Genomic DNA, 26,815 nt, shown 5'->3' with positions numbered 1-26,815 from the left:
CTGGCGTCGTATGCCGTCGTGCCACCTTGGTCGGATCGGCCAGATACTTAGTCACGCCCCTCCAGGCACTCTCCGGTCCATGGTCCAGTGGAACCACAACACCCGCACACGCCAGTCAGTCCGGGCGTGTGCATAACATGTACAATAATATAACTACTATAATAATGCCCCTATGTACAAGAATATACTGTAACTACTATAATACTGCTCCTATGTACAAGAATATAACTACTATAATACTGCCCCCTATATACAAGAATATAACTACTATAATACTGGTCCTATGTACAAGAATATAACTACTATAATACTGCCCCCTATGTACAAGAATATAACTACTATAATACTGGTCCTATGTACAAGAATAGAACTACTATAATGCTGCCCCCTATGTACAAGAATATAACTACTATAATACTGCCCCCTATGTACAAGAATATAACTACTATAATACTGCTCCTATGTACAAGAATATAACTACTATAATACTGCCCCCAATGTACAAGAATATAACTACTATAATACTGCCCCCTATATACAAGAATATAACTACTATAATACTGCCCCTATGTACAAGAATATAACTACTATAATACTGCCCCCAATGTACAAGAATATAACTACTATAATACTGCCCCCTATATACAAGAATATAACTACTATAATACTGCTCCTATGTACAAGAATAGAACTACTATAATACTGGTCCTATGTACAAGAATATAACTACTATAATACTGCCCCCTATGTACAAGAATATAACTACTATAATACTGCCCCCTATGTACAAGAATATAACTACTATAATACTGCTCCTATGTACAAGAATATAACTACTATAATACTGCTCCTATGTACAAGAATATAACTACTATAATACTGCCCCCAATGTACAAGAATATAACTACTTTACTGGCAGTAATTTTAGTTTGCAAACACTAATAGCCGCTGTTCCCAAATCTAGAAGTAACCTTTATCGGTGTATAGTTACTCTGAGTTGACTGAAGTCTTCCTCATTCTTACTGATCACAGATTGGCGGCTGATCTGCTTCCGTTTCCTTCTCATCTCATTTGTGATCTCAGCTCTCGGCAGAGGTGAAGCTATAGGGGGTGCAAAGATATCAGTTGCACCTGAGCTCTGGTATCTTAGTGGGCCCAAAAGCCTTTCTGCCCCATATGAATAGCCCGTGGTAAGTGAGGGGACATGTTACAGATTTTACGTTGGGTCCCAGGAGCTTCACGCTCTGGATATAACATTGAGTGTAGCGCTAATGATGAGTGTAGCGCTCTGCTTCATCCCTCCTGCATGTCGCTGTGACCTGATCGCTTCGCGTAGACACTGTAATTCTCATCTGGTACAAGCTGGAGGGAATTTTTGGTAAAAGCAGTAAGATAGCGTCCTGTGGGAAAAAATTACAACATTAATGCGAGTGTCTACTTTGGTAAAACAAATCACCTATTAGTAAGTAATGAATTCAGAAAGTGGCTTCAGAATTAGGGATCAACCATAGCAGAGGGTGGGCTCTCCTTGGAGGATCAAACTAGCCCATAATTTTATGTCACTTTCATGGATTTCAATGGGCTCAATGTAATGCTTCATTTCAACCTGTGGAGGCGCTGCAGGGAAATTAGGCACATGCTGCTGGAGGGCTCCCTTGTGATTACAGCTGACTGTGTGATCAAATTTATTAAAACTGGACGACCTCTTTAAATTAAAGAGGACCTGCCACTTGCCGTAAATATATAATTGTTGTTACCTGCATGGGCGTACATACCGTGGGGCAGGGGGGGGCAGCAGCCCCCCCTAGAAGCAGGGACGCACGCCGCACATCAGGGCCGGCGTCAGCACCCGGGCAAATGCCGGGGCCCTGAGCAGGCGGGGGGGGGGGCCCCTCACCGTCAGGCACCCCGCGCGCTATGGGACCCCGTGAGCGGAGGAGAGCGGTGTCAGCGCCCGCTCCCCCCCACTTGCTCAGGGCCCCGGCACCCGGCACAATACTTACCCCTCCCCGTGCCTCCGCAGCAGCTCCTGCATCCTCTGCGGCTGCTGCACTGTGACGTCTCAGGTCAGAGGGGGTGAGGCCGGCGACGCTGGAGTCCGGAGCAGCGGCAGCAGGTGAGACGTGAGGTGAGTATTTGATTTTTTTTTTTGTATTGTATGGAGGCCCGTGGCAGTATTAGGGAGGGGGGTGAGGTGGGGGTGTGTGACGTCCTACATGGGGCATTATAAGGGGGGGGGGTGACATCCTGCATGGGGCATTATAAGGAGGGCGGGGGGGGTGACATCCTGCATGGGGCATTATAAGGAGGGCGGGGGGGGTGACATCCTGCATGGGGCATTATAAGGGAGGGGGGGTGTGACATCCTGCATGGGGGATTATAAGGGAGGGGGGGTGACATCCTGCATGGGTCATTATAAGGGAGGGGGGGTGACATCCTGCATGGGGCATTATAAGGGAGGGGGGGTGACATCCTGTATGGGGCATTATAAGGGAGGGGGGGTGACATCCTGTATGGGGCATTATAAGGGAGGGGGGTGTGTGACATCCTGCATGGGGCATTATAGGAAGGGGGGGTGTGTGTCATCCTGCATGGGGCATTATAAGGGGGGGTGACATCCTACATGGGGCATTATATGGGGGGGGACAGCCTGCATGGGGCATTATGTGGGGGGAACAGCCTGCGTGGGGCATTATGTGGGGGGGAACAGCCTGCATGAGGCATTATGTGTGGGGAACAGCCTGCATGGAGCGTTATATGGGGGCCAGTATCCTGCATGGAGCGTTATATGGGGGCCAGTATCCTGCATGGAGCGTTATATGGGGGCCAGTATCCTGCATGGAGCGTTATATGGGGGCCAGTATTCTGTATGGAGCATTATATGGGGGCCAGTATCCTGTATGGAGCGTTATATGGGGGCCAGTATTCTGTATGGAGCGTTATATGGGGGCCAGTATCCTGCATGGAGTGTTATATGGGGGCCAGTATTCCGTATGGAGGGTTATATGGAGACCAGTATCCTGTATGGAGCATTTTATGGGGGCCAGTATTCTGTATGGAGTGTTATATAGGGGCCAGTATTCTGTATGGAGCGTTATATAGGGGCCAGTATCCTGTATGGAGTGTTATATAGGGGCCAGTATTCTGTATGGAGCATTTTATGGGGGCCAGTATACTGTGTGGAGCGATTCGCCGGTTTCTGAGCTATTGTGGAATTTACAATAGATATCACTCCTATAATGTAAGAAGTGAAATCTTTGCACTGTACTATATACCTATATATTTCTCTTGGGTATCTGTGACCATGGCTTGCCCCCCCCCCCCTAGTTTTGATCCTGGGTACGCCCATGGTTACCTGGTGTAGACACCGCTGTTCTCCTGAATCTGGAATTGTTATTCTCTTGTTCCTGCTACTCTCCATTCCTGAAATATGGCCCTATCTTTCCTGTATGTAAATCTAGTCTTTTTTAACCAAGTGGGTGTGTTGCTCAAGAAGACAGCCTACAAGCAGATTTGAAGACCACACCCATTTGGCTTGAAACACTAGGTTTATACACAGTGAGAAGTGAGCTATATCTTAGGAATGGAAAGGCAAGTGAAAAAAAGAAAATCAGCGTCAGATTCAGGAGAACACACCAGGTAAATGTCATTACATATTTATGGCAAGTGACTGGTCCTCTTTAAATGTATTTAAAGGGTTAATCGAGGTTAAGTATGAGTTACAAATGGCGGGGGTGCAAAATTCAGAATCCTCATTTATGATTTTGTATATTTAGTGAAGTACAGTCTATGTTTCTGGAGGATCCAGCCCGCCCATGCATTACCAGCTAATAGGTTTCAATGGTCACAATGCAATCCTTTGTTTCTCCTGAGGGGCGCTGCAGAAAAATTAAACATTTGGAACATTTTGGCTCCCTTGCAGACATTGTGTGATCAACTTTGTTTTAGCGGGATTGTTAAACAAGCACAACCCCTTTAAATAAAATTGAAAGGTTAATTCATTTGTAAAAAAAAAATAGAGTAAATATTTAAAAAAAAATAAAAAATACAGAAATTAAATAAAATAAATCCAAAGTAAATGTATATCAAAATATCCCCTCCTCCAGCAAATGAAACAGTCTATGCGTGTCCTGCCTCCATCTATTCTCTTTAAAGAGGTATTCCCATTTCCAAGATCCTATTCCAATAGGTAGTAGGTGTAATAATAATATTAGCAAATACCTCCAATTAGAAACGTAGTATAGTTTGCCTGATTAGCTATGTCGCTTACCTCATGTGCAGGGCATTGCAGTAACTTAAGTATCCATGGTTACGACCACCAATAACTAACTGTCACTGTATGAGTGGTCATAACCATGGATATCTAAGTTACAGCAATGCCCTGCTCATGGGGTAAGCGACATAGCTAATCAGGAGAACTATACTATATTTCTAATTGGAGGCATTTGCCAATATTATTATTATTACACCTACTAGATATTGGGATAGGATCCTGGAGATGGGAATACTTCTTTAAGTCCAGCTGTTTTGACCACACCTGCTGTTTGGAAGACTTCCCCACCAGGATTACGGGAACAGAGGCTCAAAATGTCCCTAAACCGTGGTATTCCAAACACAAACAGCCTGGACCCGAGCCGAGATTCCAATCAGTGCATTTCCACGCACGTAACCCTCACATGGGGACACGGGGCGTATGTAATGTATTTCAGAATGTCTCTGCTGAGCACTTTTCCAAAGATTAAAAGTGTATACAAAGAGTTCTGAGATATTGTCAACACCGTGAGCCCTGTGGCACATTATGTGCTGGCATGTAATAAAAGCCTCCGTAATATAATCAAAATGTGCCGCTGCCAGGATCCACGTATCTGCAAGAGCCATCGTACTCCCCAAATATAATTACCAGGATAACTGCTGTGATAGGGATCTAAAGAGCAGCAACATGCTGGGAAACAGCATGATAAATGAGAATTTACAGTAACTCAGCGCCGAGGCCTCGTAAAGTGAAGGACTATCAGAAAATAACAGGAAATTGAGGATGAAATAGGGCTAAAATATAGGGGCAGGGAGGAGGAGTGCTGCGAGCTTCGGAAACGGGTGACTAATCTGCAATGTAATACATGGATTACAGGCAAAATCCACCGCTGAATTTGCGAGTAAAAATCCAGGTGCAGCCACAACCAATCTTAATATTAGGTGTATAGCGCGATTGCTTATACAGTACATTGTATTGCACTATTATTACATTACTTTATGCACAGCTTTTATTTGGTTATTATATGGTGGTACTATTTATACATTATCGACTGTCATGAGATTATATATGACATTTTTATTGAGCCACTGTAAGGCAATATTATTTATACATACATGACACCGTTATTTTATTATTTTATGCATTAACCTGTTATATGGTCACGGTATGACAGTATTAATTATATATTAGATAGCTTTGCTATTAGATTACTCTATGTATGAAGCTGTTATATGATCTCTGTATGACAGTATTACTTTTTGCATCTTATTGTACATTTATTTGATTACTTTATGCAGGGACCTGTTATTTGGTGACTGTATGATGGCATTATTTATACATTATATCACTTTATTTTTACATTACTTTATGTATCAAGCTGTTATTTAGTCAATGTATTTCCAAATTTCTACAATATATTGCACTGTTATTAGATTACTTTATGCACGCACTTGTTATCTGTTATTTGGCCACTGTATAGTAATGTTATTTATACATTATATAACATTATTATTAGTTTCTTTATCTGTGAAGCTGTAACTTGGTCACTACATGACGATAATATTTATACATTACACAGAATTATTATTTTCTTTATGTATGAAGCTGTTTGCTCACTATATAGCGGTATTATTTACACATTACGTAGCATTATTAATAAATTACTTTATGTATGGATTTGTTATTTGGTCACTGTATGGCAGTAATATTTTAGCACTGTATGGTGGTATATACCTAAGCATTATAGTCAATACTATTATTTTTGCAGTATATAGTGGTCGCTCTGTATTAGACAAGTGTATGACAGTATATTTAGGTCAGTGTATGTCCCTGTTATTTTGGCACCAAACTGTATTAAGCTTATATAGTTATGCACTGTATGGTTATTTGTACACTGTATGACAGTACACTATATAGAGGAAATACGATATCAGCCCCAGGCTACATACCAGTCCATGTCCTCTGCAGACTAATGACAAAGTTGTGACACTGTGGACGACTGTTGCAGAAGTCAGCAGCCTCCGCCGCACTGTATACGGACAGCAGGCATCCCTGGTGGTTATAGGACGGCCAGCACCTGAAATCTCCGTCTGTGTCATTCATGCGGAATCCTCTCAGAACTGTGTAATCTGGAATACAGAGCAGGAGAGGATTAGGGTCATGTATGAAGTGTAACAGTATGATATACAGTACAGACCAAAAGTTTGGACACACCTTCTCATTTAAAGATTTTTCTGTATTTTCCTGGCTATGAAAATTGTACATTCACACTGAAGGCATCAAAACTATGAATTAACACATGTGGAATTATATACTTAACAAAAAAGTGTGAAACAACTGAAAATATGTCTTATATTCTAGGTTCTTCAAAGTAGCCACCTTTTGCTTTGATGACTGCTTTGCACACTCTTGGCATTCTCTTGATGAGCTTCAAGAGGTAGTCATCGGAAATGGTCTTCCAACAATCTTGAAGGAGTTCCCAGAGATGCTTAGCACTTGTTGGCCCTTTTGCCGTCACTCTGCAGTCCAGCTCACCCCAAACCATCTCGATTAGGTTCAGGTCTGGTGACTGTGGAGGCCAGGTCATCTGGCGTAGCACCCCATCACTCTCCTTCTTGGTCAAATAGCCCTTACACAGCCTGGAGGTGTGTTTGGGGTCATTGTCCTGTTGAAAAATAAATGATGGGCCAACTAAACGCAAACCGGATGGAATAGCATGCCGCTGCAAGATGCTGTGGTAGCCATGCTGGTTCAGTATGCCTTCAATTTTGAATAAACCCCCACAGTGTCACCAGCAAAGCACCCTCACACCATCACACCTCCTCCTCCATGCTTCACGGTGGGAACCAGGCATGTAGAGTCCATCCGTTCACCTTTTCTGCGTCGCACAAAGACACGGTGGTTGGAACCAAAGATCTCAAATTTGGACTCATCAGACCAAAGCACAGATTTCCACTGGTCTAATGTCCATTCCTTGTGTTCTTTAGCCCAAACAAGTCTCTTCTGCTTGTTGCCTGTCCTTAGCAGTGGTTTCCTAGCAGCTATTTTACCATGAAGGCCTGCTGCACAAAGTCTCCTCTTAACAGTTGTTGAAGAGATGTGTCTGCTGCTAGAACTCTGTGTGGCATTGACCTGGTCTCTAATCTGAGCTGCTGTTAACCTGCGATTTCTGAGGTTGGTGACTCGGATAAACTTATCCTCAGGAGCAGAGGTGACTCTTGGTCTTCCTTTCCTGGGGCGGTCCTCATGTGAGCCAGTTTCTTTGTACCGCTTGATGGTTTTTGCAACTGCACTTAGGGACACTTTCAAAGTTTGCCCAATTTTTCGGACTGACTGACCTTCATTTCTTAAAATACTGATGGCCACTAGTTTTTCTTTACTTAGCTGCTTTTTTCTTGCCATAATACAAATTCTAACAGTCTATTCAGTAGGACTATCAGTTGTGTATCCACCAGACTTCTGCACAACACACCTGATGGTCCCAACACCATTTATAAGGCAAGAAATCCCACTTCTTAAACCTGACAGGGCACACCTGTGAAGTGAAAACCATTTCCGGTGACTACCTCTTGAAGCTCATCAAGAGAATGCCAAGAGTGTGCAAAGCAGTCATCAAAGCAAAAGGTGGCTACTTTGAAGAACCTAGAATATAAGACATATTTTCAGTTGTTTCACACTTTTTTGTTAAGTATATAATTCCACATATGTTAATTCATAGTTTTGATGCCTTCAGTGTGAATGTATAATTTTCATAGTCATGAAAATACAGAAAAATCTTTAAATGAGAAGGTGTGTCCAAACTTTTGGTCTGTACTCTAAAAACTGTGATAAACAATAGCGCGATTTGAGTGGTGAGGAGGATGTGACTACTTTAGAGTCCGTCGGTATTCGGCATCTGTGCACGCTACATTATTACCAGATCATAGCAGCAACCAGTCATATCAACATTGATAGTTTAGGGCAGGGATGTCAAACTCAAACACACAGAGGGCCTAAATGAAAAACTTGGACAAAGTCACGGGCCAACAAGTATACAGTATAATGGGCTCCACATAGTTCTCCAAATAGTATAATGGCCCCACATAATCCTCCATACATAATAATAGACCCCACATAGTCCTCCATACAGTATAATGGCCCCACATAGTCCTCCATACAGAATAATGGGCCCCACATAGTCCTCTATACAGTATAATGGGCCCCACATAGTCCTCCATACAGAATAATGGCCCCTCATAGTGCTCCATACAGAATAATGGGCCCACATAGTCCTCCATACAGTATAATGGGCCCCATATAGTCCTCCATACAGAATAATGGCCCCACATTGGGGTGGCGGTTCTGGTGTCTCGGGCCAAATATAACCACCCTGCGGGCCAGATTTGGCCCATGGTCCAGAGTTTGACATGTATGGTTTAGGGTAACCATGCAATAAGGTGAATGCATGCTCACCAACCAAAAGAGTAAAGTAGATGTAATGATGGGGCATGTGGAGGACACTATTGATGGGGCATGTGATGGACACTATTGATGTTAATAAACCAAGCAATGTGAACTGAGGTCTAAGATGGTAGACATGCAAGAAATAGGAGCATGTTCACACTAGCAAAAAGAAGCAAAACCTACAAAAGACAAAAATATATCTCATACCCTACCATCATTATATATAAATGTAAAGCAAAGTTGCATAATAAATATAGGGTACTTAGTGAACTTTTTTTGATCAAAAATAGTTCACTAAGTACCCTATATTTATTATGCAACTTTGCTTTACATTTATATATAATGATGGTAGGGTATGAGATATATTTTTGTCTTTTGTAGGTTTTACTATTGATGTTAATGTGGAGGATACTATTGACAGGGCATTTGGATGACACTATTGATGTGGCATGTGGAAGACGCTACTAATGGAGCATGTGGAGGACGCTATTAATGGGGCATGTGGAGGACACTACTGATGAGTGTAACGGACTGGGTTGTTGAACCACTGTGATCCGAGGAGAGCCTGGAGGGGCGTGACTAGGTGCCTCACCAAATACGACCTCGGATGCACGGCGGCTGACGATACCTTGATCCGAGGAGAGACTAGGGAGCCAGAGACAGGTGCTACTCCAGGACTGACATCGGGTGGATGGCAGCTGACCCCCAAGGGACAGGAGGCAGGAATGACAGACTTGGCAAGTACTGGCTGGCACGGCTGGTCTAGTGACTGGCATGACAGACACACAGGTAGGCAGGTACTACAGGGCACGACTGGTATCCTGGCAGCAGCTGCAGGTGGGCACGGCTGATAGGTAGGCGGGAACGACTGATATACAGGCAGGCTGGTGCAGATGGGCACGGCTGATATACAGGCAGGCTGGTGCAGACCGGAATTGCTAATATACAGACAGGCAGCGAGGCATGGCTGATATATAGGACTGGTATACAGGGGTACAAGCACTGGGACCTGAGAACTAGCAAGCATGTTTAAGAAACAGACTAACAACTGTGCACAGGCACCTCCATGCCGGTGCAGGTGCTTTAAATAGTAATTTTCTCACAGCCATTGGCTGGGGACACTTTAGGACAGCGCGTGTGGCTCCTTCAAGGAGGGAGCTTGCGCGCTCTAAGCACTGTGCCCAGGGATCTGCATGCAGAACCGCGTACCTCGGACATCACCAGCAGGAGAGGAGGGAGGAAGTGCTGGACTACGGCAGTGAGTGAGTTGGCATCTCTGCTGGGGGAGGCAGGCAGAGTGCAGAGATGCCGGTGGTACAGTACCCCCCCACCCTTATGCCCCCTCTTTTTCAAGCACGCAAGGAATTTCTCTAGGAGGAGAGGGGCATGGATGTTCTCCCTAGGCTCTCAAAACCTCTCCTCAGGACCAAACCCCTTCCAATCCACAAGAAAAAAAGTTTTGATGACATTTTTTTTTTTTTTTTAAAAGTTGATGGACAGAATGTGCTCTACCTCAAAAATGTCTTCAGTGCTGACTGGAGCAGGAGTGGTACACCGGGATCTTTGAAAAAAGGACTGATGACGACAGACACGTGAAAAGAACTGTGGATCCGTAAAGAGGCCGGAAGTCTGAGCTTGTAGGCTACTGAACTGATCCGTTTTAGAACCTCGAATGATCCGATGAAGCGAGGACCAAGTTTATAGCATGGTACCTTGAGACGGACATATTTAGATGACAGCCAGACCTTGTACCTAGGACAAAACAGAGGTGGATCCAGACGTCTCTAGTCTTTGTGTCTTTTCATCAGTTCCAAGGACTTCAATAATTTGGACTTGGTGTCCTCCCAGATCTTAGAAAAACCCTTGATGAGGGATTCAGCAGCAAGAATATTGGAGGTAGTAGAAACAGGGAACAGAATATTGTGATGTTGACCTTAGACTACAAAAAATGGAGATTTGGCAGAAAATTCACTCACATGGCTATTGTACGAGAATTCAGCCCACAGCTGAGTTCAGACCAGTCACTGTGGTAGGTACTGATGAAGTGCCGCAGGAAGGTGTTCAGGATCTGAATGACCAGCTCTACCTGGCCATTGGATTGAGGGTGGTAGGCTGAAGAAAAATCCATAGTGACATTAAGTAATTTGCAGGTGGCCACCCAGAAGTGAGAAGTAAATTGGATGCCTCTATCCGAGACAATATGGAGCGAAAGACCATGGAGGCGAAAAATATTTATAAAGAACTTCTCTGCAAGCACTGGAGTAGATGGGAGACCAGGCAGTGGAGTGAAATGGGCCATCTTGGAGAAGCGATCCACAACCACCCCGATAACAGTACACCCGGCCGATAGTGGAAGATCGATGATGAAATCTATTGCTATATGCTGCTGGTAGGCAGCTGTTTCGGGGTTTTGATCTGGGCACAAGAGGGACAGGCAGAGACAAAATCCGCAATATCCTTGCACAAGGTTGGCTATCAATAATGTTGGGAGATGAGGAGAGCAGTTTTCTTCTGACCGGCATGGCCAGCCACCTTAGACGAGTGAACCCATAGAAGAACTCACTTCCTACCTGGTACAGCCATGTAAATCTTTCTGGAAGGGAGCTGAGACAAATCCAACGGTGTGACCGTAAAAATTTTGGAGGGCTCAGTGATGTGTTGAGACTCCTCCTCCTGGTCGGAAGACTGGAAGGATCTAGAGAGTGCATCTGCCTTAACGTTCTTATCTGCCGGCAGGAAAATGGAGAGTGAAGTTGAAGCGAGTGAAGAACAGAGACCACCTGGCTTGTCGTGGGTTAAGTTGCTGTGCGGATTGCAGATAGGCTAGATTCTTGTGGTCAGTGTATATAACCAACGTATCCACTCCTCCAGAGCCAGTTTAATCGCTAACAGTTCTCGATCACCTATAGGGTAATTGCGTTCTGGAGCAGAGAAGATCTTGGGAAAGAAGCCGCAGCTCACAATGCGACCGGAAGAAGACTTCTGAATAAGAACGGCTGTGTCCCCTGAAGAAGAAGCATCCACCTCCAGAAAGAACTGCTTGTTATTGTCCGGACAATGCAGCACAGAAGCTGAGGAGAAGGCCTGTTTTAAAGACACAAAGGCATTCTCTGCCTCTGGAGCCCATATCTTAGGATTGGCCCTCTTGCGAGTCAGGGCAGAAATAAGAGCAGTCCAAGAGGAGAAATGTGAAATAAACTGGCGGTAATAGTTTGCAAATCCGAGAAACTGCTGGTTGTCTTTCAGACTGTCTGGACAGGGCCACTTTAAGATGGAGGATACCTTCACGAGATCCATTTTCAAGCTGGTCTTGGAAATGATGTACCCCAGAAACGGAAGAGATGTCTGCTCAAAGACGCACTTTTCATATTTGACGTACAGATGGTTCTTCCTTAATCTCTGCAGGACCTGGTGTTATGCACACGCCCGGGCTAAGCGGCGTGTGCGTGTGATTGGTAGTGATTCCACTGGACCGTGCCGGAGAGTGAATGCCTGGAGGGGCGTGACTAAGTATTCACCCGATCCGACCAGGGTCGCACGACGGCATACGACGCCAGTGCACCAAGGAGGAACCGAGCAGAGGGACCAGGTGCTACTCCAGGACAGACCCCGGACACGGCTGTTGACCCACACAGGGGAATACAGGAACAGGCTGGTAGGCTGGCACACAGACTGGAGGGTATAGGCAGGCACGACTGGTATGCAGGCAGGCGGGTATGCAGGCAGGGGGGTAAAGGCAAGCACAGCTAGAGTGCAGACAGGGAGGCACTAGCAGGTAGGAACACAGGCGGGATAGGACCCAGTACACACCGGGACTAGGAACAATACAGGCAGAGGGTTACAGGCAAGCACAGCTAGAGTGCAGACAAGGCTGAGCAGGGAGGACAGGGCTCTGTTCACACGGAACAGACAGGAAGGGAAAGACAGAGCCAGATACTCACACAGTACTTGCAGAGACAACAAGCAGGAGTTAGGTACGAGTTCAGACTCTGCAGAAAAAGGAAGGGAACGGACAGAGGCAAAACAGGTAAAGGACAGGAGAGAGTTCAGACTGGAACTGAGTGTACGGAAGAGACCGACACTGCAGAGGGATACAGGAGCGGGTCTGGGAATACGGCCCCCAGAGAGGCGGAACGAACAGGCAAGGAGCGTGTTCAGACAGGACAGACCAGACGCAGGAGCGGGTCTAGGAAATCGGCCACTAGAAGGCGGAACGAACAGGCAAGGAGCGTGTTCAGACAGGACAGACCAGACACAGGAGCGGGTCTAGGAAATCGGCCACTAGAAGGCGAGAGGAACAGGCTAGGAGCGTGTTCAGACAGGACAGACAAGAGAGCACAGAAAGGACTCAGTTCAGACACGGGAGCTGATACCGCAAAGCAGGAGACATACAGGACTCAGTTCAGACACGGGAGCTGATACCGCAAAGCAGGAGACATACAGGACACAGTTCAGACACGGGAGCTGATACCGCAAAGCAGGAGACATACAGGACTCAGTTCAGACACGGGAGCTGATACCGCAAAGCAGGAGACATACAGGACTCAGTTCAGACACGGGAGCTGATACCGCAAAGCAGGAGACATACAGGACACAGTTCAGACACGGGAGCTGATACCGCAAAGCAGGAGACATACAGGACTCAGTTCAGACACGGGAGCTGATACCGCAAAGCAGGAGACATACAGGACACAGTTCAGACACGGGAGCTGATACCGCAAAGCAGGAGACATACAGGACTAAGTTCAGACACGGGAACTGATACAAAAAGCAGGAGACAAGAGACGGGACCTGGCACCTTCAGAGTGCAAGCACACACTGAAGGAAACACTAAGCACAGGCAGGGATAGAAGGGAGCTGCTGAGCTATATACCAAGTGACAGACAGCAATAGGCTGAGGACGCACAAGGGGTGTGACCCACAGCAGGTACAAAAGGCAGGAAGTGATCGGGCGCCGCCCTTAAGCAGCAGAAACAGACACAAACAGACAGCATGGAGGGAAGCCAGAGAGACATTCTGGACAGGAGATCAAGTGCGCCCTCTTGCACAGTGGGAGATGGACCACCATGCAAGGACGCCGCCAGGTATGTTACAGTACCTCCCCCCTTACGCCCCCTCTTCTTCAGGCCTGCCAGAATCTTCCGCAGGGAATTCGAGGGCCAGTCGTTCACTGGGTTGGAGGGGGACAGAGACTTAAGGGTAATCTCTGCTTCGAGGTACATCTTGTCAAGCTCACAGGAAGAAATAGACGGGTTATCACGTACATAATGAGGAAAAGTCACTGTCTCTTTGTTATCTGGTGGTATCCCGGAGGATTCAGGAAACAACTGGAGGTCCTCCGCCGGGTCAGAAGAGTGCAGAGGCTCAGAGAAAACAACTGCTTCAGAGTACACTAGGTCGGACTCACTGGAGGAAGCAGGCGAGGTATCGGGTACCGAGTATAGGAAAGTCTCTGTCCATTCACCACCAGGTGGCACCCCGAAGGGTTCTGGAGACAGCTGGCGGTCCTCCGCCTGGTCAGAGGGGTGTAGAGACTCACGGGTAACCTCTGCTTCAGAGTACACTAGGTCGGACTCACTGGAGGAAGCAGGCGAGGTATCGGGTACCGAGTATAGGAAAGTCTCTGTCCATTCACCACCAGGTGGCACCCCGAAGGGTTCTGGAGACAGCTGGCGGTCCTCCGCCTGGTCAGAGGGGTGTAGAGACTCACGGGTAACCTCTGCTTCAGAGTACACTAGGTCGGACTCACTGGACGAAGCAAGCGAGGTATCAGATCCAGGATATAGGAAAGTCTCTGTCCATTCACCACCAGGTGGCACCCCGAAGGATTCTGAACACAACTGGAGGTCCTCCGCCTGGTCGGAGGGGTGTAGAGACTCAGGAGTAACCTCTGCTTCGGAGTACACTAAGTTGGACTCACTGGACGAAGCGAGCGAGGTATCAGGTACAGAGTATAGGAGAGTCTCTGTCCTTTCGCTACCAGGTAGCACCCCGAAGGGTTCAGGAGACAACTGGAGATCCTCCGCCTGGTCGGAGGGGTGTAGAGACTCGGAGGTAACTACCACTTTGGGGTACCCATTGTCAGGCTCACAGGACGAAGCGGACAAAGTATTGAGTACCGGGTGTAGAGAAGTCTCTCTCCATTTGTCATCGAGTGGTATCCCGGAGGGTTCAGGAGGCAACAGGGGATCCTCCGCCAGGTAGTAGAGGTGCACAGACTCTGAGGTAACCACAGCTTTGGAGCATCCTTGGACATGCACACCGGTTAAAGAGAAAGAAGCATCTGATGCCGGGTGCAGGAAGTTCTCCTGTGTGGAGTCTGGATGGGCAGAAGTCTCTTCGGCCAGGAGAACTGGTGCACTACCCACGCACATTACCCATTGGGGTTTCTCCGGGATACAGGGAGATGAAGCTTCAGTAGGGACTTCAAGGTTGGGGTCAGGAGGTCTCAGGGAGGACAGACCCTGGCGTGACGGCTTGCCTCTAAGTCTAGCACGTCTGGACTGCCTCTTGAGGTTGAGAGAAGTATTCCGGAAAGCGTAGTCACCCTGTGAGGATTCTGGGTGGGCAGTAGTCTCATTGGGCTGGAGGACTATTGCGCTACCCACACACATTACCCGTCGGGGCTGCTCCGGGATATTGGGAAGTGAAGCTTCAGCAGGGGCTTCAGAGTTAGGGTCCTCGAAGACCATACGAAAGGCCACCAGGAAGGCCTGCAGGTCAAGGATGACAGGATCCCATGCTTCCCATAGGGGGGTGACCCATTTCAAGGCATCACCCGCTAGGTAGTCAATCATAAAGGCCACTTTAGCCCAATCGGAAGGAAAATAGAGAGGGTAGGCCTTAAAGTGTAGCATGCATTGCTCCACAAATGCACGACACTGTCTTGGATCCCCATAGTAACGTGGCGGATCCGCAGGAACGAGGGCTGATAGATCCATCTGGACGGGTGCGTAACTCGCCTGGAACTCAGCTAAAGGGGGAAAAAAATTTATTTATTTTATTTTAATGCATGTATTCGCTGGAAAAACTTCTCAAAGAGCGAAGGCCGTGGGGCTCAACGGGAACCATGGCCTGAGCATGCTGTTATGCACACGCCCGGGCTAAGCGGCGTGTGCGTGTGATTGGTAGTGATTCCACTGGACCGTGCCGGAGAGTGAATGCCTGGAGGGGCGTGACTAAGTATTCACCCGATCCGACCAGGGTCGCACGACGGCATACGACGCCAGTGCACCAAGGAGGAACCGAGCAGAGGGACCAGGTGCTACTCCAGGACAGACCCCGGACACGGCTGTTGACCCACACAGGGGAATACAGGAACAGGCTGGCACACAGACTGGAGGGTATAGGCAGGCACGACTGGTATGCAGGCAGGCGGGTATGCAGGCAGGGGGGTAAAGGCAAGCAAAGCTAGAGTGCAGACAGGGAGGCACTAGCAGGTAGGAACACAGGCGGGATAGGACCCAGTACACACCGGGACTAGGAACAATACAGGCAGAGGGTTACAGGCAAGCACAGCTAGAGTGCAGACAAGGCTGAGCAGGGAGGACAGGGCTCTGTTCACACGGAACAGACAGGAAGGGAAAGACAGAGCCAGATACTCACACAGTACTTGCAGAGACAACAAGCAGGAGTTAGGTACGAGTTCAGACTCTGCAGAAAAAGGAAGGGAACGGACATAGAGGCAAAACAGGTAAAGGACAGGAGAGAGTTCAGACTGGAACTGAGTGTACGGAAGAGACCGACACTGCAGAGGGATACAGGAGCGGGTCTGGGAATACGGCCCCCAGAGAGGCGGAACGAACAGGCAAGGAGCGTGTTCAGACAGGACAGACCAGACGCAGGAGCGGGTCTAGGAAATCGGCCACTAGAAGGCGGAACGAACAGGCAAGGAGCGTGTTCAGACAGGACAGACCAGACACAGAAGCGGGTCTAGGAAATCGGCCACTAGAAGGCGAGAGGAACAGGCTAGGAGCGTGTTCAGACAGGACAGACAAGAGAGCACAGAAAGGACTCAGTTCAGACACGGGAGCTGATACCGCAAAGCAGGAGACATACAGGACTCAGTTCAGACACGGGAGCTGATACCGCAAAGCAGGAGACATACAGGACACAGTTCAGACACGGGAGCTGATACCGCAAAGCAGGAGACATACAGGACTCAGTTCAGACACGGGAGCTGATACCGCAAAGCAGGAGACATACAGGACACAGTTCAGACACGGGAGCTGATACCGCAAAGCAGGAGACATACAGGACTAAGTTCAGACACGGGAACTGATACAAAAAGCAGGAGACAAGAGACGGGACCTGGCACCTTCAGAGTGCAAGCACACACTGAAGGAAACACTAAGCACAGGCAGGGATAGAAGGGAGCTGCTGAGCTATATACCAAGTGACAGACAGCAATAGGCTGAGGACGCACAAGGGGTGTGACCCACAGCAGGTACAAAAGGCAGGAAGTGATCGGGCGCCGCCCTTAAGCAGCAGAAACAGACACAAACAGACAGCATGGAGGGAAGCCAGAGAGACATTCTGGACAGGAGATCAAGTGCGCCCTCTTGCACAGTGGGAGATGGACCACCATGCAAGGACGCCGCCAGGTATGTTACACCTGGCGAACATCCCTTCAGTGTAAAGGCAGATCGGGAGAGAACAACAAGATGTCGTTAAAGTATACTACCACACACGTGTAGAGAAGGTCCCAGAAGATGTCAGTCACCAGTTCTTGAAAGACGACAGGGGCATTACAGAGTCCAAAGGGCATTTCCTGATACTCATAATGGCCATCTCGGGTATTAAAGGCCGTCTTCCATTCATCTCCTTGACATATTCGGATCAGGTTGCATGCCCCTGCACAGGCAATAATTCCATCACCTGTGCAATACTAAGGAAATCCTAAAAACATGACCTTTTGGTGGGCCTTGAGTACTGGAGTTGGGGAACACTGCTTTAAATAGTAGTTGTTTCCCAGCCATTAGCTGGGGACACTTTAGGATGGCATTCATGACCCCGTTACAAAGGAGGGAGCGCGCACCCTAAGCACAGAGCCTGGGGATCTGCGCCCAAAGTACGTACCCCAGTCATGAGCAGCAGGAGAGGAGGGAGGAAGTGCGGGACCGCGGTGGTGAGTGAGTTGGCGTCTCTGCTGGGGTAGGGATGCAGAGTGGAGAGATGCCGGCGCTACAATGAGGCATGTGGAAGACACTACTGATGAAACATGTGATGGACGCTATACACGAGGCATGTGGAGGACACTATACCAGAGGCATGTGGAGGACACTATACCAGAGGCATGTGGAGGACACTATACCAGAGGCATGTGGTGGACACTATACATGAGGCATGTGGAGGACACTATACATGAGGCATGTGGAGGACACTATACCAGAGGCATGTGGTGGACACTATACCAGAGGCATGTGGTGGACACTATACATGAGGCATGTGGAGGACACTATACCTGAGGCATGTGGAGGACACTATACTAGAGGCATGTGGAGGACACTATACTAGAGGCATGTGGAGGACACTATACATGAGGCATGTGGAGGACACTATACCAGAGGCATGTGGAGGACACTATACCAGAGGCATGTGGAGGACACTATACCAGAGGCATGTGGAGGACACTATACCAGAGGCATGTGGAGGACACTATACCAGAGGCATGTGGTGGACACTATACATGAGGCATGTGGAGGACACTATACATGAGGCATGTGGAGGACACTATACCAGAGGCATGTGGTGGACACTATACATGAGGCATGTGGAGGACACTATACCAGAGGCATGTGGAGGACACTATACCAGAGGCATGTGGAGGACACTATACTAGAGGCATGTGGAGGACACTATACTAGAGGCATGTGGAGGACACTATACATGAGGCATGTGGAGGACACTATACTAGAGGCATGTGGAGGACACTATACTAGAGGCATGTGGAGGACACTATACCAGAGGCATGTGGAGGACACTATACCAGAGGCATGTGGAGGACACTATACCAGAGGCATGTGGAGGACACTATACCAGAGGCATGTGGAGGACACTATACCAGAGGCATGTGGAGGACACTATACATGAGGCATGTGGAGGACACTATACATGAGGCATGTGGTGCACGCTATACATGAGGCATGTAGATGACACTACTGATGAGGCATGTGATGGACGCTATACATGAGGCATGTGGAGGACACTACTTATGAGGCATGTGGTGCACGCTATACATGAGGCATGTAGATGACACTACCGATGAGGCATGTGATGGACGCTATAACGCTATACATGAGGCATGTGGTGGACACTATAGATTAGGCATATGGTAGATACTATTGATGGGGCATGTGGCAAATATTATGGATGAGGCATTTGGAGAACACATTGATGAGTCACTACTAATAGGTGACACATGCTATATTTTTTGCCACAGCTGCGCCATTTTTCTGGAAAGGTACTGTAGAAGTTCCTCACTATGTAATTGATGCTCCAGGCTTTGAGTCATTCCTGACTTGTACACGTGTAATACGTCTTCAAAAGCCTCGAGGGTCTCATTTATCCCGACATGTAAATCTCCTGCAATTACAACAGTGAAAACAGCATCAGAACCTGTAAACCCCCCCATTCATCTGTAGCCCACCCTGCACCTATGGAGGAGACATACCTGTCACATTCATGATGTCTTCCAGAAGTGGCCGCAGGGCGGGAGGAGCGGCGTGAGGCAAGAGGTAAGTGAAGAAAAATCTGAAACATCAAAAATGACCATTACCCACGAGGCTGTGAATGACCCCAAATGTACATATAAACATCGCCCAAAGTTGTCGGAAAACACTGGTGATTAGCGATGGTGCCACACAGCGTCCCATTTTAGGACGTGTTTACTACAGGATTTAGGGTTATGTCTGCTGTTCCCAGCCTGTGAGACGGTTTATTAGGGTCAGCGTTATACCTGTACGCATTATAGAGGTTCCTCTTCTCGTTGGACCCCATGCACCGTCCGGCCTCCGTGCAGCTCATGGTAAATGTTCTGGCCGGGAAGGCGAGAGCGCAGTCTGCATCCCGTCTACACGCCGGCTCCTTGCTGCTGGCATCATCCATGTCCGTTACTTTTAGGCTTCCATCCACCAGGACAAACTGTCTGGGCTGGAAATCCAGGAGGGCAATGGAACCCAGAGGGGAATTTGCCAAATAATGCAGCAACTGCACCAATTCCCAACAGACCTGTTCGAAAACAATGAAAATGTGAGAATAAATCTATCAAGAAGCGCTGGAGGAGAGAAGTGTTACTAGGGAGAAGAGGGGCAGCTGCCCATAGCAACCAATCATCTTCTAGCTCTCATTTTCCAGAGGCCATTTTTTAAATGAAAACTGAAATGTGATTGGCTGCCAAGAATAACAGGCCACCGAATTGCAGGAATCGCCATGGTTTCCTGAAGAAAATGGCCTCTCATCTGCCCCCATACTTATGCATGTTCAGCTCAGCTGAGCATACATGTTATTTCAATGGATAGAGTGTTTAGACCAAGAAAAATGCCGCATCTTTATATAAAAAGTTCCCATTCCTCTTGACCAATCATTATTTAGCCACTTAAATCCACAGGTTAAACCTCTTGCCTGGTGGTTACAGCTTTAACGCCTTTGTGGTGGCCGTCATATATACAAGTATGGAGTGGCCTTGACTGCTGTGCTACACAGCCAGCACCAGACAGCTAGCTCCAATCTCATCAGTTTAACCTCTTAAATGCCACTGTCAGGCGTGATAGCTGCGTTTAAAATGTCACTTCTGACAGCCATTGGCCCCTCGTGTAATGTGATCATGGTGTTCCAATCAGTTGCCATGACAGTTGGGGATCTATGAAGCCCGGCCTTTGCTTTGCATGGGGGATCAAGTGATTTCAGGTTCAAGTCCCCTTAGGGGACTAATTAAAAGTGTGAAAAAAAGTATAAAAAAGAACTAATAAAATCTGAAAATAATTATTTCATAAAATAAATAAAAAAAATAAAATTGACAGATTTTTCAGTTTTTTTTGGGGGGGACACCAGACTTTACCCACAAAATACAATTAATCAAAAGCAATGATCACATATACAGGTGCTTCTCACTAAATTAGAATTTCATCAAAAAGTTAATTTATTTCAGTTCTTCAATACAAAAAGTGAAACTCCTATTATATAGAGTTATTACACACAGAGTGATCTATTTCACGTGTTTATTTCTGTTAATGTTGATGATTATGGCTGAAATAAATTAACTTTTTGATGATATTCTAATTTTGTGAGAAGCACTTGTACTGTATAAAATGATACTAATACTATAAATTGATGTGCAAAAAAACAAGCCCTCACATGGCTCCATCAAAGGGAAAATGAAAACGTTACGGTTCTCAGAAAAGAGAGGCAAACTATTTTTTTTAACAAAGTTCTGTTTTTGTTTTTTTTTTAAACTAATATATAGAAAATAAGCTATACAACTTTGGTATCGCCGTAATCACACTGACCTGGGGAATCATGTAACCAGGACATTTTTACCATATAATGAACGCTGTAAAAAACAAAACCCAAAAAAACAGGGGAAGGAATTGTGGTTTTTTTTTTCACACTTGGAATTTCTTTCCATTTTCAGTACATTAAATGATAAAACGAATGGTATTATTCAACACTACAACTTGTCCCGCAAAAAAATCAAACCCTGACATGGCTAAAATGTTATGGCACTTGGAAAAAGTGGAGGCAAAAAGGAATCCAGTCCTTAAGGGACTTTTTTCTGCAACTTTCTTCATTTTTAAAGATCTCTGCTTGTTGTCAGTGAACGGATGCATTCTCGGTCAGGGTCTGCTGGGCAATGTGAGACCAAGGTGTAAATTAGGAGGATTCCTTGTGGAGCTAAGGTTTCACGCTTTGGTTTCCATAAGTTAATATGAGGAATGTGGTGCCATAAAAATTCCCTTTCTGCCCTCTGTATCTTACAGTATAATGGCTTCTGCGTGACCTCTGGCCTGTTTACAGGGCCACTTATACAAACACAGATCTGAGCTGTGAATTGTAAATGGCCGCTCACCCACCCCCTGTGTCCCTGCAGAGGGGACATTGCAGGACATTTAGCAGGCTGTTTGCACAGACCTCTATGGTAATCTCTTTTGCTTGGGGGAATCCTTTACTCATTAACCATCGCACAGCTGGAGGGAGATTGCATTGGGCAGAGGTGTAATGGGCTGCAAGCAGTTCCCAGCTGTTTAGATGGTTAATATCACCTACCAGGCATGGCCACTAGAACAATCACCATTGTTTGCCTTCACTTACTTTAAATCTCTCCTCCCAGGGGGTTTGCAGGAGCTGAATCATCTCCAGGGGAGATCCAAGTTCCAGCATTGCTGTGACCCTGATGTCAGAGGGGGCGCTATTAACATAGCACTGGCCATGTAACTGCAAAGAGAGAAAAACAAATTGTAAAGAGGTGGGAAACCATGAGTAGATGCCCAGGCAACCATGAGTAGATGCCCAGGCAACCATGAGTAGATGCCCAGGCAACCATGAGTAGATGCCCAGGCAACCATGAGTAGATGCCCAGGCAACCATGAGTAGATGTCCAGGCAACCATGAGTAGATGCCCAGGCAACCATGAGTAGATGCCCAGGCAACCATGAGTAGATGCCCAGGCAACCATGAGTAGATGCCCAGGCAACCATGAGTAGATGCCCAGGCAACCATGAGTAGATGTCCAGGCAACCATGAGTAGAAGCCAAGGCAACCATGAGTAGATGCCCAGACAACCATGAGTAGATGCCCAGACAACCATGAGTAGATGCCCAGGCAACCATGAGTAGATGCCCAGGCAACCATGAGTAGATGTCCAGGCAACCATGAGTAGATGCCCAGGCAACCATGAGTAGAAGCCAAGGCAACCATGAGTAGATGCCCAGACAACCATGAGTAGATGCCCAGGCAACCATGAGTAGAAGCCAAGGGTGAAGGGCCTCATCAAAAGGTTGGGAAAGGTGGGCAACAACCCCTGTAAAAGTAGTAATGGTGGCCATATTAGTAGTCACTCAGCTCTCCCATACAGACACTTTAATCCTTGTAATATTGCTGGTGGAAGCGATGCTTTGCGGAGATGCTGTATATATGTATATTATGATATACACAGCATCGGGGGTGTCCTTTAGAAAGTGTAAAGCGGCCATGTTTATCTAAGGAAGTGTCCTGATGAGCCGTGAGATTGACATACAATCTTGGTCACTTCAGGGCTCATAGCTCTATTAATGTACATCATAGATGTCATGGAGATATTGGGGGTCTTAATCATGTAATAGATACTCAACTATTGATTTCATTAAGCTACGTGTTAAAAAAAGTTCCCTGCAAGACAATGAACAATCCCTTTAAGTTTACCCTGAAAAGTATTCAATTCCCATAGCCAAGAACTGATCAATAGTTCAAATGGATTGATCTTTTTTTCCTTTCTTATGGCAAATGTTCTTCTGGTTCAAACTGTGACCCCCAAAACTGGCCAGAAATGGACATGGCCTTATCGCCTCAGCCGATGACCGTCATTATGGGGCTGCACCACTGCAATAAGGCGCCCACCCCATACTCTCTGGGGCAACTTGAAAACCAAAGTGATTGACACCGCACAGTTTGGTAGGAGATGACTCCACATGGTCTCCGACCACCGGTAAAGGTCTTCAGACCCATTGCTGAGCGATGTCTAGGGCCACTAACCATGTCTACGAGACATCAGCCCCCTAAAGGCTGAAGGTATTGGGAAAATCAAGATTGGACAATCCACCCAGGACTCCAACCATTTCTGAGAATTAATGTTGATCCCTATTGATCTCATCAATGTCCATAAAACTCATCAGAAGGTGCCCGCAGATGAAACTGGATGTGAAATCCATGGTTGGCTCTTGTCTTGTTGTATTTACAGATTCCCTGTCCAGAGCTAATCGGGGGGTTGGATGGGGGAGTATAAAGATGACAGCAGGGAGGTGAAGCAGTCACTAATTACGTCTCTCATATCGTTACATCTCTTACTTATGGGGTGGCTTTGATGTCTGGACGCTCTAATGATCTGTAATATTCAAGAGGAGTGGACAGCGGAGCCCGCCAGAATATGGATCTGGAATAAGGGGGTCTCATCTCATCACTTGGGCGACCAAACTCCGCTCCAATCACAGTTCACCATGTAGCCTGTATAGCTATAAATCTATATATAATTACAGACTTCTGATTGGACAGTGACTAGTGTGGAGCGGATTACATCTGGACCCGTTTCATGCGCTCTTTTTTTCCACCAGGCGTTTTATAAAACCCCAAAACGCTCAAAAAACTCAAATGAACAGCAAAGTGGATTTCCCAGAGAAATTAATAGAAAGCGTTTTTGAGAAGGATTTTGGTGAGGATCCGCAAGAAAATCCTCAAAAAACTCAGCGTGAACGTAGCCGTATTTTCTGCTCCTGGTGCCATTTCCGCTTCTGATGACAATACTTTACTTTTAGATCTCAATGCCAGTCGGGCACCAATCAGCCACGACATCTCTACAAACCAATGACCACTGCATCGAGCCAATAAGCCCCCATAATTTATAGGATCACAATGCAGATATCATCCAGTCTGGAACTCTCTGCATTCTGTATGGGATGCAATGACATATTGACCTCTCGGATGTGGTTGTCAGTGCTGCGGAATATGTTGGCGCTATATAAATAAAAATGATTGTTATTTACCTGGATTATCCCCGGGTGGCGGAGGATCTGCAGCAGAGCAATCTCCTTCTGCAGCTTGTATGTGGCCAGTCGGTGGCACCCAGCGTGGTCCCCATATTGGCGCACACATTGCTTCACATCACTGCCTTCCCCGTGCACGGACTTGAGGGCCATGGATTTGCCATTCAGTAAAGTTCCTTTTACAACCATCTTGGTAAAACCTGATCCGATATAATCCAGTCCTGTAATATGGGCAAGATCCTGGCAGGTGAGTCTCTGAGGAACCTCAATGGCCACCTCCATAACTCTCATGACCTCCTCTGGGCCGATACCTTTAGTTTCCAATAGGGTCTGATAAAAAAATACCAAATCCTTGCGTCTCTCCATAATTTCTCGCCTCATTTGCCGGCTGCGTTGGGAATAAAGGAATGGCTCATATGAATATCCTCCAGGGAAGGAGAACTTCAGCCATAAAGCTATGAGAGTGAGGGCGGCCGCAGAGAGGATGATTTGTCCTTTCATTGTGCTCTTCTGGGCAACTTGTCACCTCTGTCCTCTTACTGTAAATGAGTTCATTAGGAAAGGAATGCCTGCCCCTGTTTGGTTTAATGGGGTGGGTTAATGGGACTGTGGACACCCACTGAGGAGGGTCTAATAAAACTCATCCCTTACCTGACCTCACTCTGCAAACTTTTGATCCCTGGGTACAGTCAGCTCTGTGCTGCCACCTAGTGGGTATATGTAGGAACAGCAATGGAAAAGATGCAGCAGAAACATTCTAGGGTCCTGACGAACACACAAGACAGGCAAATATTTGCACACTTTTATTAACACAATCCTATGGTATTTTCATCCTCCAAAAGGGAAATATTGTGATGTATGAGACAAGGTTTTTCACTGCCAACAAAAAGTTTATTAATCACTTTGCAATTAATATAAATAAAATAGTCTACATAAAACAGAAGTGCAATAAAATATCATAGAATAGGAGAAAATGCTTAAATATTACGTAATTTAAAAAGTTCTGCAACTTTAAATGCACTTTGTAATATACTTTGCGTGATCTTGTATCCAGAAGCTGAACTCCCCCTCCTAACCCAGATGTACACACACAGCTGAGAGTTTGCTGCAATGTATTAAGAGCATCAGGATCAGGCCACAGTTATGTGCTGCTGTGATTAGTCCACAGAGAATTTCCTGGACTGATACAGTGTAACAAACCTCAGCTGTGTGAACACAACATACTTAATTTTACAATTCTACCATTTTTTTTCTGGTTAGTCAATAAAGGTATCCGCTCATAGAATAATTTTGTCTTTTTGGGCATAAAAGTATTTACAACAATGCTACCAAGGAGCTAATTGGATTGAGTTTATATATAGTATATATACCACAGACAGTGATGTCTTATTGCCATCTGGTGGCATTTAATATGTACTACAGGAAAAAAATGCATCCTCTAAAAACACAGGTTCTTTTACTATTAACTCCTGACACTGTTTGCTTTATGTGAAGACACCATTGTGGTTCAGATTGAAATTTCTTAAATTCAAGCATCATCTACTTGTCATGTCAGTATTTTGTACTGACACCTTTGGCTGCTGATCTGTACATGGATTTAGGCTGCGTGCCCACGATGCGTTTTTCAAGCGTTTTTGCTGCGTAAACACTTGTAAATTGCTTGGTAATCCGTCCCCTATGGTCCCCAATGACAATCCGCACTTTCAATGCCCATGCTGCGGAATTTTCTGCAGCGTTTTTGATGTGCGGAAAAATCCACAGCATGTCCATTATTTGTGCGTTTTTGACATGCGGAATTGCCTTCTCAATGCATTAAAAAACGCAAGGCAATTCCGCATGTCAAAAACGCATGTGAAATTCCGCACGCGTTTTTCCGGGCAAGGACATGCAGAAATGAAGCAGAAATTTTCCGCTTCATTTCTGCATCGTGGGCACATAGTCTTAGGCTAAGTGCACATGATGCGTATTTGAAGCGGAAATTTCCGCTTCATTTCTGCATGTCCTTTTTCCTGGAAAACGCATGCGGAATTTGGCATGCGTTTTTCGCGCGTTTTGCACATGCGGAATTGCCTTGCGTTTTCTACTGCATTGTAAATGGCAATTCCGCATGCGTAAACGCACAAAGAATTGACATGGTGTGGAATTTTCCGCACAAAATACGCATGAAATACGCATCGTGTGCACTTAGCCTTATTTGGAATTCTTTCTCATTTCTTAATGAAAACCTGAATTGAACAGATTCAATATTGTTATGTTGAAAAAAAAATCAAACAAACAAAACAACAAAAGTGGGAATCAGGAATGTGGAGTCGGAGTTGGTGTCCATTTTGGTGGAGTCGGTATGAAATGGACTGACTCCGACTCCTAAAATATATAATAAATTGGGTGC

The 26,815-nt window shown here is 46.3% G+C and overlaps 1 protein-coding gene across 1 annotated transcript; it reads right to left on the bottom strand.

The window, feature by feature from the left end:
* Positions 1-361: 361 nt before the first annotated feature.
* On the bottom strand, positions 362-24,982 carry LOC141153529 (extracellular tyrosine-protein kinase PKDCC-like). The gene is made up of 7 exons (XM_073638414.1): positions 24,427-24,982; positions 22,004-22,126; positions 19,653-19,924; positions 19,368-19,447; positions 19,178-19,279; positions 6,202-6,381; positions 362-1,400 (listed from the first exon to the last, which is right to left on the bottom strand). The coding sequence occupies exons 1-7, from the start codon at positions 24,925-24,927 to the stop codon at positions 1,294-1,296; spliced, it is 1,365 nt and encodes a 454-aa protein (XP_073494515.1). The 5' UTR covers positions 24,928-24,982; the 3' UTR covers positions 362-1,293.
* Positions 24,983-26,815: the final 1,833 nt, after the last annotated feature.

This window comes from Phyllobates terribilis, unplaced genomic scaffold (genome assembly GCF_046119375.1).
Source record: "Phyllobates terribilis strain yellow unplaced genomic scaffold, ASM4611937v1 Scaffold_7__3_contigs__length_470593459, whole genome shotgun sequence".
NCBI classification, from domain to species: Eukaryota; Metazoa; Chordata; class Amphibia; order Anura; family Dendrobatidae; genus Phyllobates; species Phyllobates terribilis.
The sequence above is the reverse complement of the archived record's forward strand: the minus strand, read 5'-3'. Positions and strand labels throughout refer to the sequence as shown.